This window comes from Nelumbo lutea, chromosome 4 (assembly GCF_056320005.1).
Source record: "Nelumbo lutea isolate HS-2025 chromosome 4, American lotus-T2T, whole genome shotgun sequence".
In the NCBI taxonomy this organism is placed as follows: Eukaryota; Viridiplantae; Streptophyta; class Magnoliopsida; order Proteales; family Nelumbonaceae; genus Nelumbo; species Nelumbo lutea.
The window spans coordinates 22813984-22830822 of NC_142687.1; the positions used below are offsets into that span (position 1 = coordinate 22813984).

The following is a 16839-nucleotide window of genomic DNA, read 5'->3' on the forward strand; positions in this document are numbered from 1 at the left end:
TCTAGTTGCATTAGACCAAGTAGCATCAGCAGGTGGCTTTTCATGACCAACCTATTACTCCTATTATTTTCCACCATTGCTTCAATAAAACTGCACAATCTCTTATTTGAAACCAAAGGTTTGGGATGGTCATGTCGATAGCCACGTATGGGGTTCATAAAAGGAGGTCTATTCCACCTCTGTAGCAACAATCCAGTTGCCATGTCACTGAATTATTATCCAAATGAAGATTAGTAGAAGACACCAACCAAAGATATTTTCCTTTGAAAGATCGAGGATATCAACAAGTACAGATGGATGCACTTTTGCCTCCGTATCAGTAATACACTTGGTTGAGTAAAATGATCAAGAAGACTACCTGTACATGGTCTTAAAACTCCGTATGAGTTGATCCAAAAACTCTCTGGGGGAACATGGACTATACAAAATAAAGTTTGTCGTCTCTTCTGTGAAACGCCAGAAAGCATGTCATTAGGACCTCACTGAGGGCCAATCAGTTCCTTCAAAAGCTTTCACCATTATGCTTTGAACTTCTCCCATCATCAGGAATTTTGTGCCAAGAAAAGTTTTTTTTTTTTTTTTTTGGGAAAATTTTCCACTTCAGACTAGTCCTATACACCCTCTCTGGTGCTGATTATATTACTCAACTCCACTTGTTGATGCTCTATCTGCTTTACAACTTTTGAAAGATATCCAGTAAAAGACATGGTCATCGTCTCTTCCTTGGTGAGGTGCCGCTTTCTTATCTTTGATATAGCCTGTGAAACATCTCCAATTGATGGTCGCTTTCTTGGGCTTTTGTGGAGGCACCTATAAGCAATGCTGGCAAGGAGCCTCACTTCCTTAAGGTTGCACCCCCCAACAAGTTGCTTATCAAGTATTTCATCCACACCATCTGAGCTCATTGCCGCCTACAGAGAGAGAGAGAGAGAGATCAGTGATGAAATTTTCTACAATATAGATTAGAGGAGGATGAGAAACTTACAAGATTAACATACTCCATTAGGTTTTTCTGAGGGTGGATGGCTGTAATAAGTTCACATATTATAATTCCAAAGCTGTAGACATCACTCTTCTTTGTGAACCTGTTTGTGGACATGTACTCTGGATCTATGTAACCGTAGGTACCCTTTAAGCCTGACTTCCTGCCATCAAAGACCTCTTCCTTGGACAGACCAAAGTCGGCAACCTAATTGGATGGTTGAAAGTTGTAAAAATACCAATGACATTAAGATCACACAAATAACAGAAGGAAAATGAAAGAGACTTAATGCAAAATACTGTATGATATTTTTCACCATGTGAAGTATGTTAAATGGCTGAGCATTTCTTCTGTATTTGGTATGTTACGTATGAAAAAACTAGTGCATGTCAATCATGAACCAATGCTATTATGAGGCCCATTGTTTAGAAAACCGGACTGGACCAGCCAGTTGGACCAGTTGAACTGTGACTGGGCCCCTGGCCAGTTTGGTCATACACTAAAAATCATGATTCATGAAAAACCAGCCAAAACCGGCTGATTGGCCTAGTGAACCGGTCCCAGTTTATGAAACCGCCAGGGTCGCAACGTGAAATAGAAACTTAAAAATGGTGATGACAAGACCTGAATCCAAGATCTCGTATGTGTATTGCCTTGTTACCATTAAGCCATATCTTTATTTGCATTTATTTGTGCCTCTTTAATGTATATATTGCTTTAATATACATGTAAAATGTAAGTTAAGAGAATTGAACCCTGGTTGTTTATCTAAAAAAAATTAAAAACTAGCCATTTGTCCACCACATGTAAGTATAATAGTTTCTGTAAAATATATTATATGTAGTATTTATATGACCTGCAAAATATTTATGTATATACCACATCATCACAGTTCAACCTCTGGTTTAACCACAATTAAACCTCTGATCCATGAACCCCTCCCTTTTCTGGTTCTATGCCTGGTTTTGTTCTCTGAACATTGATGAGGCCTGTGTATAAGTAGGCATGGACCAAATTGTTTGTTTCTCCAGCTAAGAATATTGACATTGTAAGGATAAGATAAACGACCTGTAGTGAGGATCTTCCTCTTCTCTGTTGTCATTGTCTTTTATTTTAACCCTTTAGTTTCCTTCAGGAACTTAGGCTTCAAAACTATTAAGGAAATTCCTACTAGTGTCAAGACAGGCATTCAAGTTCCACCATATCAGGTGGTACTAGAAGCTATTTCAAATCTCTGTGTGCTAAAATGATTTCCTGATTTGGACAAGGAATACAATCTCAATAAGACCTGTCAACTTTTTATTTCACAATGATGTCAATAAACTCTAATCCAGAGTATGCAGTAAAGGAATTGATTGAACTTTAGAAAATGGTGGTTACAAATAGACTGTTAGACTATCAACTTATTTTGGAGAACTTTATTGGAAAAAAAAAGTTTATTGTGTATCACTCAGATGGAACACTGCACTCTCTTAGGAAAAGCACAAATGTCTTATCTACACAGGGGAGTTTATTCTGTAACCTTGCATTTGTAAATTGTATTCAGTAAGAAAATGGGCAAAAGCATGTGTATGCAGCAACCTCCATACCTTAGCTCTCATTGATTGGTCCAACAATATATTAGCGGATTTCAGGTCCCGGTGCAGGACAGATGGGACTGCCTGTTCAAAGAATCCCATTTATTAATCTCGCCAGGCTGGCTTTCTTGTGCAAATAATTCAATGCATTTCACCAAAAAAAACGCAACAGCATCGAACATACCCCTTCGTGAAGATATTCAATGCCATGAGAAACATCTAGAGCAATTTGAAGCCTTTCTTCCCAGCTCAAAACCCTTTCTCCTTCACCTACGTGCATGCACAATAGAGTACTATAACAGAGAACTGCAACATCATTTTACTAATCTAAAGTAAATGTTGCATTTTCTCTAGGATCTCAATTCTTTCTAATGAACTGAAACACCATGTCATCTTCTTATAATCAGCAACTTAACAGTAAATAGGCGTACCATGTCTTGTATAAGATGTAGCATGAAGTACATTATTGTGCCAAGCAATACTTTATTTTGTAGTCCAAACAATAGAGTCCAAATATACTCTATGTGAATTCTGCTTGATGACCCATCAAATAGATTTCTTATGAATTGAATTTCCAGATTGATCATATGAAGCAATTGTGGGCAAAGGAGAATCAAGTGTTATGCTGAGCTTCAACATATTGTGATTCCACTTCCCTTATTTTTGTGGGTAAGTTTGAAGCATAAAAATGCCCACTGCTCATTAAAAAAAAAAAAAATAAATAAAGAAAATGTTTACTGCTCATCACTCGTCAGTAACTCAATTTCAGCATAAGGCCAACATTCCAGGTTTAAGTACCCAAGCAATAAAAGTAGAATCTTTTCTCAAATAAGAAGCAATAAAAGTAGAATCCCTTAAACAAGAGTCCTCTTAGAATCAATCATTCTATAAACACCCAGAAACAAGAAGTCTCAGACATTTTCACTGGACTATTCATTATAGAACCATTCAGGCAACATGAAACTCTAGTGAATTGTTTACGTTCTATTTCAAACATAACCTTCAAATACTGGCAAAAGTTTGTCTGTGCATCCAAGATGCAAGGGGAATATTTAATGCAATGTTTCAATTTAAATAGATCCCTTCCTTCATTATCTAATATGATATGTAAAAGAATACTATCATACAACATCAAAGTTGCACTGAAAGGGAAATGTGTCCCAGGACAGAGAAAAGGAAAAGGGACATATACTTACAATATAGAAGGTTTGCCAAACTTCCATTACTCATATATTCATATATCAACATGTGCTGACCTTTATCTACACAGTAACCAACCAAATTCACAAGATTACGGTGGTGCAGTCTGCCTAGCAAAAGAACCTGCAGAAAGATTGGCCAAGGAACAGTTACACAAACCTCTCATTCCAATGTAAAGTAAAATTCAGGAAGGATACCGGTAGTAGATTGTTATTAGGGCCAAGTTCAATTCAATAGAACCTGGGTTGCATTGGTGTTAAGGCCCAACCCAAGGAGCTCATTCTTAAACCCAAGTTTCAAGGATAGGGTCAGATTAGGTAACTGTTGGTTGTGCAAGGCTTGTTATAACTTAAAATATCATATAAGCTAAAGGTACATAGTGTTGAGGATGGTAATTCCCAAGTCTAAAACTTTTTCGTGACTATGGAAAACAATAGAACCCAAAACCATAAAATTAAGTTATTGGCATCCTTACAAAAAATGCATATGAAATACAGTTTGATAAATGTAAAGCCAGCAATGGTTCGGTTGCATTGCTAGGTTCCCCACCCAAAACCAATCTGATTGAAGTCCTAAGCTGCCACCCTCAAACAAATAAAAATTGAGTTAATGAGTTGGGTTTGGGTTAAGACTGATCTGAATGACCATACCTTAAACAAAGGCAGAAGAGGGAGAATTTGGTGATAAAGTATATTTAGAAATGTATAATTTCTTACAGAACATTTCATCCATAAAACATTTTCCTAAATTTGGTTGTAATGTATTTTGCATAAACAAACTTGAACTCTAAAACCCAAACACAAAACCAAGCTTTTACAAGACACAGAAGCCTCTTCCAGGAGAGAACATGTAAGTTGGTTGTGAAGAATTGTTTTAACAATAAATTAATTTCCAAACATCACAGAAGAACTATGGATAGAAATTGCATGGATAAGGTATGTTATGTTGCTATGCAAATAGCAGGGGGCCCTTCCATACTCAACTCAACTCAGCATTAATCCCAATTATTAGCGTGAGCTAGAGTGCTAGACAAATCCTGCTCCACCACTATGCTTTAATAAGGGCCATGTTTTCTGCCAAAGTTTAAGTTCTTGAATCATTTTTTTTTTTACTACTTCAAACCATGTTTTCTTTGGTCTTCCACATGCACCATTGGCCATGTATGCAGTATGCACATAACAAAATCAACTCAGTTGACTTTCTCTCATCTAGTCGTTAATTGGAGCCATTTCCAAGTCCTTTCTAATGCATTTGCTTCTTATTCTATCCTTTCTAGTGTCATCACTCGTCCATCTCAAAATCATCTCAGCCACACTCATTTTTGAGCATGTTGTTTCTTGCTTGCCCAACATTCTGTCCTTTATAGCAATGCTGGTCTTGTAACTGTCTCACATAACTTCTTATTTTAGTCTCATTGGTACATGCCAGTCAGACAGCACAACAAATGCACCTTTCTACTTCAACCACCCTGCTCTAATTCTATGAACAACATCCTCTTTAACTTTCCCTTTATAAATGATTGATTCAAGGAACCAAAAGTTGCTAATTTGTGGTACCTCACTACCATTATTACTAATATATTTTTTAAATTGCATTACAAGTATCAATATGATACATCCCGTATCGGGTGTATCGTATCATATCTTTGGCTGACTGAAATGCATGTTTTAAGGATTTTCTAGAAACTTAGTTTTTTAAGTGTCAAATACCCCTAAAACCAACCCATCCACCCACCCGGTGAAAATATCAGAGTAGAAAAGTAAAAAAAAAAAAATAGTGTTTTATAGTATCAAAACACCTGATACACATTTTCATGCATATAGGGTGTATCAATATTATGAGCCTTGCTTTAAATCCAACTTATCTTGGAGCTTTTTGATTCTGAAGTATCTCTCCATTATTCTGGCTTTACACTCAGCCTGTCATTAGTCTTACCAGCAAAACTATATAAGAAAAAAAGATCAAAATATAAGACGTCTAGCAAAAACATTATAAGCTTAGCACTTACTTCTGTTTGGAACTCTTTTTCTCCCTGTCTAGAATTAGAAGCAAGCACCTTTACAGCTAACACTTCATTTGTAGGTAGTGTAGCTTTGTAAACTGGGCCAAATGATCCTTGCCCCAATATAGTTGTAAAGTTCTGTGTGGATTTCTGAATATCCCTGTAAGAAATTGAAAAGAAAAAAGAAATAGATAAGTAGTTACAATAGAATATTCACTTAAGGTTACATTAGCCAACAATGAACTTTAAGATCTTAAGGAGAAAGACCATTTTCCATTACTTATATCTACACCTCATAGAAACTTCTAAGAACTAAAAACTCCTTGAAATGGAACTTATTGTGAGTTATCACATAGCTAATCTCCAGGAAAAGGAACAATTACACACACAGACATAAAAGATTACTGGGAAAAAGGAACAACTACATGAAAGTTAAAGGGATCCAAAGAATAATGCATCCCATTCAGCCAGAAAATAAGAAAAAGGCATCCCCTTGAAATCCCTGAGAAAAAAAAAAAAACAAGAGACTATTAAATTTTAACTTGATAGATTAGCCAAGATTACGACCTTCTTTAAACTGTTGCTGGTTTTAGAGTACATAGAAGACAGATCAAAATTGATAGATGAAATAGATGAATCAGTTAGAATGAGTCTGTGCTCAGGATCTTCGAATATGTTTTAACTTTGAATCAACTAATGAAGTTCCTCTGAGTGATACCTGTCCCCATTTTCTTCTCATCCAATAAAAAGTTATCATCATCATAATCAGAATCTCAATAATTATGGTATATTGTTTTTTGTTACTATAATTAGATAACAAAGATTTCATTAGTGCAAATTGTAAACCAAAAAGGGAGACAATGCAAAGCATTGGAACAGTTTACTTTTTATTTACGGAGTAAAATAGCATTAAATCACAACTATACCTGTTCACGGGCCGGGCCAAGCTGGGTTCGTGCCGGGGCTTTGTCTATGTATCAACAGAATACATTCAGGCCCGAGCCTGAGCCCAGCCCTCATATAAAATCCGAAGCCCGAGCCCGACCAAAAATTTAAAAACAGAATTTGTTTTCTTTTTTATTCAATAAAAATGTGTTTTATTTATATTAAAAGCACTAAAAAACTCAAAAATAATAAAAGATCTTACTATTACTTGAAAAAGAGAAGATGAACAAAGAAAAAATATTGTATATATATTTTTTATTATATAATATATATTACCAAGTCGGGATCAGGTTCGGGCTGGGTTTTTTTGAGAAAGCTTGACCCCTGCCCGAAAAAAGTCGGGCCTGATGTTTTAGGCCCAATCCCAAGCCCACAGGCCTAAAATCATGTCCAAGCCCAACTTTTAACAGAACAGGTTTAATCGCAACAGTTGGGTAGGTCCATTGTGACCTGGGTGACCAGGGTTTTAATCTTGGAAATAGCCTCTTTGTATGTGCATGGGTAAGGCTGCATACATCTGTCCCTCCCCAGACCCCGCATTGGCAGGAGCTTCATGCACTGGTCTGCCCTTTTAGTGAAATAGCACAGAAATAAGTGGATAAAGAGGAAGCAGAAAGAAGCATGCATAATGAATTAGTGATGCAACAATTCTAACTTTCTTTTAATATATTACTAATAAATTCATTTAATATATTAACAATGGAAATTAATATGGAAGACGCACTTATAAGAGTATCTTGGGATGCTAAATGCTGAAGCAAACAGATCCTTGCTGTGTTGGTTCCACCAGGATTGCTGAACATTTTTTGCTGGGTGCTGTAGCCCATTAGTAGTTATGGAACTTGAGAGAGATGCACTGTAATCAATGCTTGTATTTATGCCATTTGTGCGAATGGGGAGAGTTGTTATACTATTCTCATTGGCATATCGTTGAAGATGAAATCTACTTCTGTACCATCTTATAGCAATAAACGCACAAGATGCAATCAAGATGCCAAGAGCCACACCTACCGAGACACCAATAATAACCAAATCAACTTGATGCCCCATTCTCTGCTCTGCTCTGACATTTGGAAGGTGAGAACATCTTTCTACTTAGATGACCTTAGGATTCATATCACATTACAGACATTAATATGAGGTAAACCTACACAACATCTCCACAAAGAAAAAGTTAGTAATGACAGCTAACGTCAAGAAATAGGAAGTGCATGTATTATGTTCCTTCTCAGAGATGTTTCTTTTCCTCCAGAATGGAAATATTCAACTAACAGAAGGAAACATGCAATTGTTAAATACTTTCAATGGTGAAAGAATCCTTTCAGAATGGATTTATCATTTTCAACAGTGAAATAATGAAAACTTCTCCAAGGCAGATCCAAAATTGTGAATGGGACTAGAAACTTGCAGAGGGGATACAAATATAGGATTAAAATTCTATACCACAAATATTTTCTGGTCATTCTGTATTACAATTTTTTTTTCAACTAAAGAAAATCCTTTCACAGAAGTATAAACTAGAATCTAGAACCCTATAGAGTTTTCAAGGTGTTTGCTTCATCAAAGAAAAGTTTACATGGACTCATTCTTCTAGATGCAACTAGGGCTGTCACGGACTGGCTTTGGGCTGGACCTCATCCAAGTCAAAATGAATTTGGATGATTTGGATGGACCAATAAGACATATTGAATTGGACCTGTCCAGACTTAATGGTCCAATGTATTTATTGTATTGGATTGGATTGGACCTGGTCCATCCGTAATGGATTTATATTGGATTGAGTCAAATTGAACCAATATCTGGTCTGACAGAAGATAAGAATACAAGTGTCAATGGACCAGGTTTGGATTGGAATAAATCTAAATTAAAATTAATTTGAACAGATTGGACGGTCCAAACATTGAATTAGACTGGTCCAAAATGGTCCAAAGTATTCATCGGATTGGACTAAACCTGGTCCATTTGTAATTGGATTCATATTGGACTGGATCAGGTTAGACCAAATCCGGTCCAATTGACACCTCTAGATGCAACAAAGAATAAGGCTGATGTGAAACCATGCTTAAACAAATAATGAATTTAATGGAAATCGTTTAGGTTTGATTGCCTGGTGAAGAACAACCATGGGTGACCATCAGGAAAGGTTCACTTTTCTTTTTCCTTGGATCAAAATAAGGGCTTAATATAGATTCCTCTGTGACACACAATGGAAATGACCAGCATAATAACAACTGTGATGCATCCTTTCAAGGCTCCATCTTAGAGAATTTTTTATTTTAAAAATAAAAATTACAAGTCCCTTGATTCAGTTTGTATGTTCTTTAATAAAATTAAGAAGAATCTACTTGAACAGTAAGAGGGTGCCTAAAGATTGGATGCTTGCAATTATCTAATTCTACAGATTTTGGAGCATGAGATTTTCTTGGCAGGACCAACCAACTTATGTCTCACGATGGGCTGTGCATTTATTCTGATATTATTACCTATCTATGATCTTATCTCTTTTCATATACTTGAAATTCAGGTCATAGATCCCAGAGAGAAGAAAAGGCTCATAATGTAACATGAGGAATGTAAAGGAACACCAAGATTGACATTACTTCTATCTCTAAGTACATCCAAAATAGGAAAGAATAAAAAGATGGAAACAGGAAGTACAAAGATTTCTGATAGAAAATGAGTATAGATCATCCCTGAGGGGAAAAAACAGAAAAAGAAAGCTTCAGAAAGAAACTTCACCCAGCTTGTCCTCAAAGAAAACAATGAACATTATCTAACCACTAATACAGTTTATAGACCCAAAAAAAAATGAGCTATGTGGTAGACATGGCAATCCCATTATGATCAGATAGTCAAACTTGAAATTGCTAAAAGGATCAACAGTATGTTAATTTGTACAAGGAATTAATTAAAAAAATACATAGTAAAATAATATATGTTCTGTGCATGCATACAGGGACTTCTTTTTGTATATGCCTGAGGATTTCCTGCACTCCTATATCCATTTCTAACTTCTGATATGGGAACCTCAGAAGACATGACATAATTAAACGACTCTTATGACAAGATTAAAAATGCTACTAAGAAAACAAATTTCAGGATACAAATTGGATACCAACATATTGAGGCAAAACTAAAGCCGTCAAAATTACACAATTAGCACATAATCAAATACTAGTAAATGGAATCCTTAGGGCATGTCAACATCCTAGAAGACAAGCTATCCTTGTTAGATGGCTGAAAATAAGAAATGCAAAAAATAAGGAAAAAAATTGCTTCCTAACCTAATATACACATATGGAAGGCTGCTACCTTGTCCTACTAAAGATAAAAATTGAACTTCCAATTCCGTAGTTGTTCTATCTACAAGAAAAGTAGCATAATGGGATTCTCAATTTCCCAGCTATTCCCTGTCCTTGTTTTGGATGCTAACGTAGATTTAGATCGAAGAATTATTTTCATTTTTCTAAATGAATAATAGCTTATTTACGTCTAAGCTAATCCTAATGTCCAAATAAAGCATAAATGAGCTGAAAAATTACCACATCAAAATTGATTAATATTCCCCAGAAAGATTACATCATTGGGAATCCAAATAGACCAACCCGCCTTGTTTGCAAAATGCTAAACTTTAAGCACTTAAAATCACGACGAAAGCATCAAGACTACATATGAATTGAACTCTTGTTCTCCTTTTGATGAGATAACTACAATGAAATCATTTGTTTCGAAGTTTGGAACACTTGTGAGTTCAAATAATATCATCAAAATTTCGACAAACTATTAAACCCCGAATGCCCCGGTCCATCCCTTTAAATCTACTACTGCAAATTCAGTCACTGGTCAACATGTTAACCAGTAATTTCAAATGGGTTCTCTGGAAACTCAAAATATATGAAGACCAGGAAAGCCAAAAGTATCTAAAAGTTCAAAAAAACAGAGTAAAAGATAAGGGGGAAAAAAAAGAAACTAACCATGAAAATGCGATCGTTTCAGCAGCATGCCAGTATTCCTCGAAACCAGTAAAGATAGATGAAGGAATCCAACCTTAAGAGGTGATAATACACAAAGTATCCTCATTCGGTGGAGAAGAAGACAGAGGACCCTTAAACGGGAGGGTGGTGGACTCGATTTGATTAAAGAAACATAAGGCTGCAGAACAGAACCGCGAAGAAGTCCACGTAGGAAATCTATCGAACAAAACATTCGGTTGGTATTTGATTCAAGCCTACCAAAGAGGAATGAGAATGTTAAAGGGGGGGCGTAGTTGGTATTTGGTAAACGAGAACACCACCATATCATGGACACATCCACCTAAACCATTCTGCTTTTGTTTTTCGTTTTTCTATACAAAAATGGTTCCGCGCCTCTACTACTCCACTTTCGAAGACAAACCCAATAAAGAGGGCTACAACCTTATTTATTAGGCGTATGTTTTTGGCATGTCACTAGCCCAATCTCATTACCATTCATCTCCTCCCTCTCTTATGAATGAAATCCTATTCTTATTCTTATTGATTCTAATTACCAATCTCATTTTTTACTGAACCAAATAGCTATAGGAATAGACCATTCTAAGTCCGATTCGAAAGATTACAATTTCGATTCCAACTGTAAATCAAACAGACTCTCAGATACTGAATATCATTTACTAATTAAGTTGTCACTCGTGGAGGGATTCAGATATTGCTTCACAGGGGTTAAAGTTTTTTTTTTTTTTTTTAATTAAACAAGGGTCGAAGTTTGAATTCCAGTAAATAGATAAATGTTAGTCTCCAACTCAAACAAGGGGTTCAGTCTTGCAGTCCACATCATCACCGTGCATTGTCCGCCCTTTTATCCAAGCCACATTGTCATTAGCACTATGTCTATGTGCCTTTTCGGAAGGTTTTCATTTTAGAATGCGTATATGGATGGGCTTGTTTTGGATGCACGTAGAACGGGCCTCAACCAATCCTGCCAAGCGGAAAATTTCTAGGTCAGCATTCTCATCCACGTCATGGGGCCATTGGGCTTGACAAAGTCCAAAGCTGAGCTTAGAAGACCTAAGTTTCGAATAGTCGAATATCACGGACACGAAATCCCTACATTATTGATGTGCCGGTATTATTTGACTAGACGCCGGCTAGACGCTTAGACCCAATACTGCAACCTTACGCCAAATCTAAGCTAAGATAAATCAAGTAGTCCACTTGTCCATCCATGGTTAAACACCAACTAATGAGGGAAGCACAAGGATTATGATATATTTGAAATACCCAAGCATTTTGTCATTGAATTAAACACCCAAAGGGAACAACAATGAATGCCTGTTATTATTAGTTTAGTCCACCCTCACCCTAGAAATCTTAGTTGCGCCATACAGATGGGGCAAATCTTGATCATGAATTGATGGATAGGACACGGTTTATAAGGGGAACTACTAGTAAATTAAGAGGGGACTATCATTTCAGATTTTTGAGGGGAGTGCAGTCTATTTATCTCTTATTATTATTTACTTGATCATATGATAAGGAAAAAGAAAAGAGAATGAAGCCATGTAACAAGGTTCTTAACTTCCACAAAGTAATTGAAATTGATAAAATGGCTAAAAAATGATGTAGCATGAATCTCTACTTCTATTCTCATATTGGATATCAGATTTTTTTGGTGCGTCACATAGAAAGCGCCAATTTTGGCCAATTCATAGAGTTAGGATCCCACCCCAAATTCAATATGTCCTGAATCTAAATCAGCCAAAATATTAGTAGACTGCATCTAATTCATTGATCACATGCAATTTTGTGTTTGCCGCCAGTGTCTGTATTTGGACTTTTTTTTGTTTGGTATTACAATATTCTGGTCAGACAGTAGGTAGAAATTAAGGTTATGTTTGGTTTGAAGGAAACGGTAGGGAAAGGAAGAAAATTTTATACAAGGTTTATAAAGATTTTTTTACCTTTTCTTTCATTTTCCTACACTTTCCTTCAAACCCAACAAAGCGTAATAGGGATCTAGGGTGAAGATAAAGAAGTATGCATATAAAAACACTACCGGGCATACCGGGGAGAGTTGTGTGGAATTAATCCCACATTTGTGCTGTGGAAGTAATGTCGAGTGGTCATCTGATTCATCTCAACTACTGGGTCAGAGTTCTAATAACCCGGCCCGGATGATGAACTATTGAGCTGTTTTTTCCTACACGTAAATGGGCCAGCGGTTTAACCATCCAGATCAACAGGTAATAAAATCAAATAGCAGTATAGCACTTAGCATATAAGCCCAGTAGCCGGCTGAACGGGTCAACAAGTCCTTGATCGAATCGAATCAAAGGGTTTTTGTAAATTAGCAGGTTGGACCCTTGGAGGTAGTATTGTGACAAATCAGTGGCCCAACCGGACTGGTCAAGAATGGGTTGAAAAGACTGATTTTCATTTTTTTCAACAAAATATTAAATATGCTATTTTTCTTTAATTAAGCATAAAGAAACAAATTAAATACAATGGTTGGCAATCCTTGGATCCCACTCTCTATGACAAAGTTATTGGACTGCACCAAATAGGCTGTGTTAATCTATTTCACCCATAACTTAACATAAACAAACTCAATCCCCCTACACTTATAAATAGTTTTGCTCTTTTTTTTGTGTGTGTGTGTGAACTTTGAACAACAAAATGAAGCTAGCCATGCCTAAAAGGTCTCTCTGCAAGGTTCACACATTCACTAAACCTAAAGCAATCCACCAGATGATCGATGGTCATCCCTGAGGCTTGCATAAAAGAATACACAATCACAGGCCCCACAAAACGGAACCCTCTTCTCAGTAGATCCTTGCTAATGGCCTCTGCTTTTGGTGTTCTTAGGGGAACATTTCTTGGGTATCTGTAATAGCTGATCATTGGTTTGTAATCCATGTATGCCCAGATATAGCTGCTGAATGATCCAAATTCCTTCACAATCTACATTTCACAACCAAAACAATCAAAATAAATGCACAAGTTAATTAACTTGTCTCTTAAAAGTCACACAAATATTCTTGGCGTTGAGAATATTGAAGTCTAGAGTTGAGAATTTTAGGGAAGATGTTTATTCTTGACCAAATTCAGTGGCTTTGTCCAAAGCTGGACTAGTATTCGACCCTTTGGGCCTGTTTCGGAGGGTTCAGTATTGATTGAACTGCATTGACTGAACCACTTTAAAGAAACTATCAAAATTATCTTCATCGGAAAGTCAATTTTTCAGCTCAATGTAAGCATTTTTAAGATTTCTCAGTTTTTCACCAAAAAATAGCTCAAAGTATCAATACCCCCTGATATTCTAGAAGAGATGGAAGGGGTGTATCAGTACTTTGCACCTAATCTAGGCCTTTTTTAAGTTTTTCTTTTTCTTTTTCAAAAATAAATTAGGGCCAGGGGGTAGGACTTAGGCTTGCCTACTTCCTGAAATGGGCCAAATTCACCTTGTGTTTTGAGCCTATCTTGCGGAACTCTTCCTTGTATTAAAATTTTAAACCTTGGTGGAGCCTACTTTACAACCTCAGAAGACGCTGCATAAAAGCCCTCTTAAACGGGCACTTAATCCTTACAAAAATTACAAAACCAAAGCATGGGTTCTAAAACTTGCCTGTATTATGCATTTGGAATTGTCTATTATGCACCTCACCCTGCTCTCTGCTAATGCGAGCTCTTCGTTGGAGCTTATCTCTCTGATCTCTTTCTCCCCCAGCTTGGCAACAAAACTAGGATTGAATTGACCAAAAGCTTCTCTATATCAATCAAAATTCCACGTTAAAAGAGTAATATATATCATCGAAAGTAACAAAACATTGAAAAAAATATCTAAAGTAAAAGTATTTATTCCAATAGAAGATTACAAGCAGTAAATTATGCACCTATATAGTTCCTTTCTTTTCACGATTTCAGACCAATTGTGATCCATCAACAACCCGGACAATGCAAGCATCTCAAACAGTTGACTGTTCCAGTATTATTGAACAATTAAATGTGAATTATTATCCATTAACTATTAAAAATAATAAAAAAAGATTAAATACAGAGCTTAAAGAACTCACTTGTCATTGTAAATCGGAACTCCCCATTGCTCATCATGGAACACAACATAGGCTTTATCTGTTTGGAATGACAAATCAATATGTGTAAGCCCACTTATTTAGAAAAAAAAAAATACTATTTGATTCAGAAGTGAGAAGAAATATTAGAAGTGCTGAAATGTCATTTTTAGAGTCTACCTAATAATGGGCCGGATAACGACTGAAATATAAAGAGCTAATATTTTGATCCATAATGGGCCGGACTTTCAAATCATCCTAACAACAACTCTAATTGCCAAATTAGGATTAATATATTATGTTATGCTCTTGGATTCCCAAAACAACCCTTGGTAGAAACTAGAAAGTTTGACAATTTCTTAATTTCAAATAACTAACGCCCTTGTAGCCTCTTTGGTGAACGTTGTCTCCAAAACTAAGTTTGGTGGAGAGAGAGAGAGAGAAAACAACAAACACTGAAGCTACAGACTCAACTGCCATCTGGCGGAAGGTTGTTGAGTTTGCCTCAGTTCTAAAGAATGTTTATGTAAAATGTATAGAACATTTATTTAGATTAGATTAGATAATACACCGGATGTTGCAAATTCTAATGCTCAGAGGTTGCTGTAGAATTTTCAACTGCCAATGTTAAGTGGATAGCTTATAGTCTTAGAATTTAGAAATAGCTAGACAAGAAGAAACGTCAAGTTTGAACTTCAGGGTAAGAATGATGAGCTTAGACGATTAAAATGTGGAGCTTACCACTATTCTTTGTAATCCAGTTACATCTCCTCAACTCCCCACCACTGAAATCATGGATCTCCTGTTCGACATTAGTAACTGATGATACTTCCTTTCTATCAGGAGGTCCAAGTCCGCGAAGAGAAATTGGTGTGACTACCGGAACAGGAACCGATGAAACCTTCCTATCCAACCGAGGCCGAGAGATAGAATCGCTGAAAGAAGAATCATTGGAATTTTGTGACAGAGATAATGATGAGAGTGATAGAGATGAAGCACTCTTGTGAAACCCAAGTGGGTAAACCTTCTTGAGATGTTTGGATAAGAAGCTTTGGCCTGCCGGTTTCTCCCTCTCCTTGAGGCTGCCGTTCCTTTGCGAAGCATGTTTTCTTGTATTTTGTTTAGACATGCTTGAGAGTGTTGAGTCACAAAGCGTACGATTACTGTTCTTGAAATGGGACAATGCCAAGGTTGGTTGACATTTATAGCCGATGGCTTTCTGATATTAGATGCGATCAAAAGCGACACAAGTCCTAAGCTGGTCGGTAAAACGCGAATTTCAGGATGCATTGCTATAACCTCCTTGATTCTTAAGCAAGAACGTATTAAGATAATGTTTCAGATAGACACCTCGCAACTAAAACAAGAATTGAGAGAGAGAGAGAAAACAATTTGTAGAACGCTAACAGACCCCTGAAACTGAGTTGCTCTGCAACCCAGAGTCTTGGACAACAAGCGCTGGGCCAGAACTCTCTGAGCCTACATTCTCAGCTAATTTGGGCTTTGGATAATGTAACTACGATAAATCATATCCCTAACAATTTCATATATTTTGTTCTAGCTTTTTGTTTTTTTTTCCTGGTAAACTCTCTGTTGTGACAAAAGAAAAATTTTGATTATATATATATATATATATATTGTAAAGAGAAAAGAAATAAACTTAACCCTATCACAAATTTAATTTAAACTTATTTTTCTTTTGAGAAATTGCAGATTTCATCCATAAAGAAATATAAAATAAAGAAAAATTCTCGATTAGTACCTTGTACTTTGGGCCTAGTGCCACTTTGGTCCCCAAACTTTAAAATGTGACAATTCAGTACTCAAACTTTAAAAAACGTGACAATCCAATATTTGCTGTTAACCAGTAGTTAAGTGGCATTTGAAAAAAACACAAATGTCCTTTGAGTGTCATCTAATTTTCTTTATTAGTCATCCAAACATTTACAAAAAATTAACAATTTCAGATCCTTGCCTCTTCTATTCAAGAAAGTTGGGATCACCAAATGCCTACTCAAAAGTAACCCTAATTTTCTTTAATGGAAAAGGCAAGTAGGATTTGAGACTGTTAATTTTTTGTCAACGT

The 16839-nt window shown here is 36.3% G+C and overlaps 2 protein-coding genes across 3 annotated transcripts; both read right to left on the reverse strand.

The window, feature by feature from the left end:
• Positions 1–230: 230 nt before the first annotated feature.
• Positions 231–10875, reverse strand: LOC148854586 (calcium/calmodulin-regulated receptor-like kinase 2). Of its 2 annotated transcripts, none has more exons than XM_088982249.1 (8): positions 10681–10875; positions 7431–7810; positions 5768–5921; positions 3756–3882; positions 2744–2829; positions 2572–2643; positions 986–1189; positions 231–911 (listed from the first exon to the last, which is right to left on the reverse strand). In XM_088982249.1, the coding sequence occupies exons 2-8, from the start codon at positions 7754–7756 to the stop codon at positions 612–614; spliced, it is 1269 nt and encodes a 422-aa protein (XP_088838375.1). In that variant the 5' UTR covers positions 7757–7810; positions 10681–10875; the 3' UTR covers positions 231–611. The 2 variants fall into 2 exon arrangements, with proteins under 2 accessions (XP_088838375.1, XP_088838374.1); XM_088982248.1 differs by having other exon boundaries at positions 7431–7853; positions 10681–10818.
• A 2238-nt stretch (positions 10876–13113) lies between these two features.
• Positions 13114–15923, reverse strand: LOC148854587 (DNA glycosylase superfamily protein). Its single transcript, XM_088941177.1, has 5 exons — positions 15495–15923; positions 14757–14814; positions 14577–14660; positions 14309–14450; positions 13114–13644 (listed from the first exon to the last, which is right to left on the reverse strand). Exons 1-5 carry the CDS (start codon positions 15880–15882, stop codon positions 13366–13368), a joined length of 951 nt encoding a protein of 316 aa, XP_088797303.1. The 5' UTR covers positions 15883–15923; the 3' UTR covers positions 13114–13365.
• Positions 15924–16839: the final 916 nt, after the last annotated feature.

What these genes read in the sequence shown, in the direction of transcription:
- LOC148854586 (XM_088982249.1), bottom strand. Translation starts at nt 7,756, where the DNA reads ATGGGGCATCAAGTTGATTTGGTTATTATTGGTGTCTCGGTAGGTGTG. An exon ending in TTTGGCAAACCTTCTATATT is followed by an intron (nt 2,830 to 3,755) that starts GTAAGTATATGT and finishes GCATGCACGTAG; the next exon opens with GTGAAGGAGAAAGGGTTTTG. An exon ending in ACCAATCAATGAGAGCTAAG is followed by an intron (nt 1,190 to 2,571) that starts GTATGGAGGTTG and finishes CCATCCAATTAG; the next exon opens with GTTGCCGACTTTGGTCTGTC.
- LOC148854587 (XM_088941177.1), bottom strand. Translation starts at nt 15,882, where the DNA reads ATGTCTAAACAAAATACAAGAAAACATGCTTCGCAAAGGAACGGCAGC. An exon ending in CTGGATTACAAAGAATAGTG is followed by an intron (nt 14,815 to 15,494) that starts GTAAGCTCCACA and finishes CATTCCAAACAG; the next exon opens with ATAAAGCCTATGTTGTGTTC. An exon ending in ATTCCAAATGCATAATACAG is followed by an intron (nt 13,645 to 14,308) that starts GCAAGTTTTAGA and finishes TGTGAAATGTAG; the next exon opens with ATTGTGAAGGAATTTGGATC.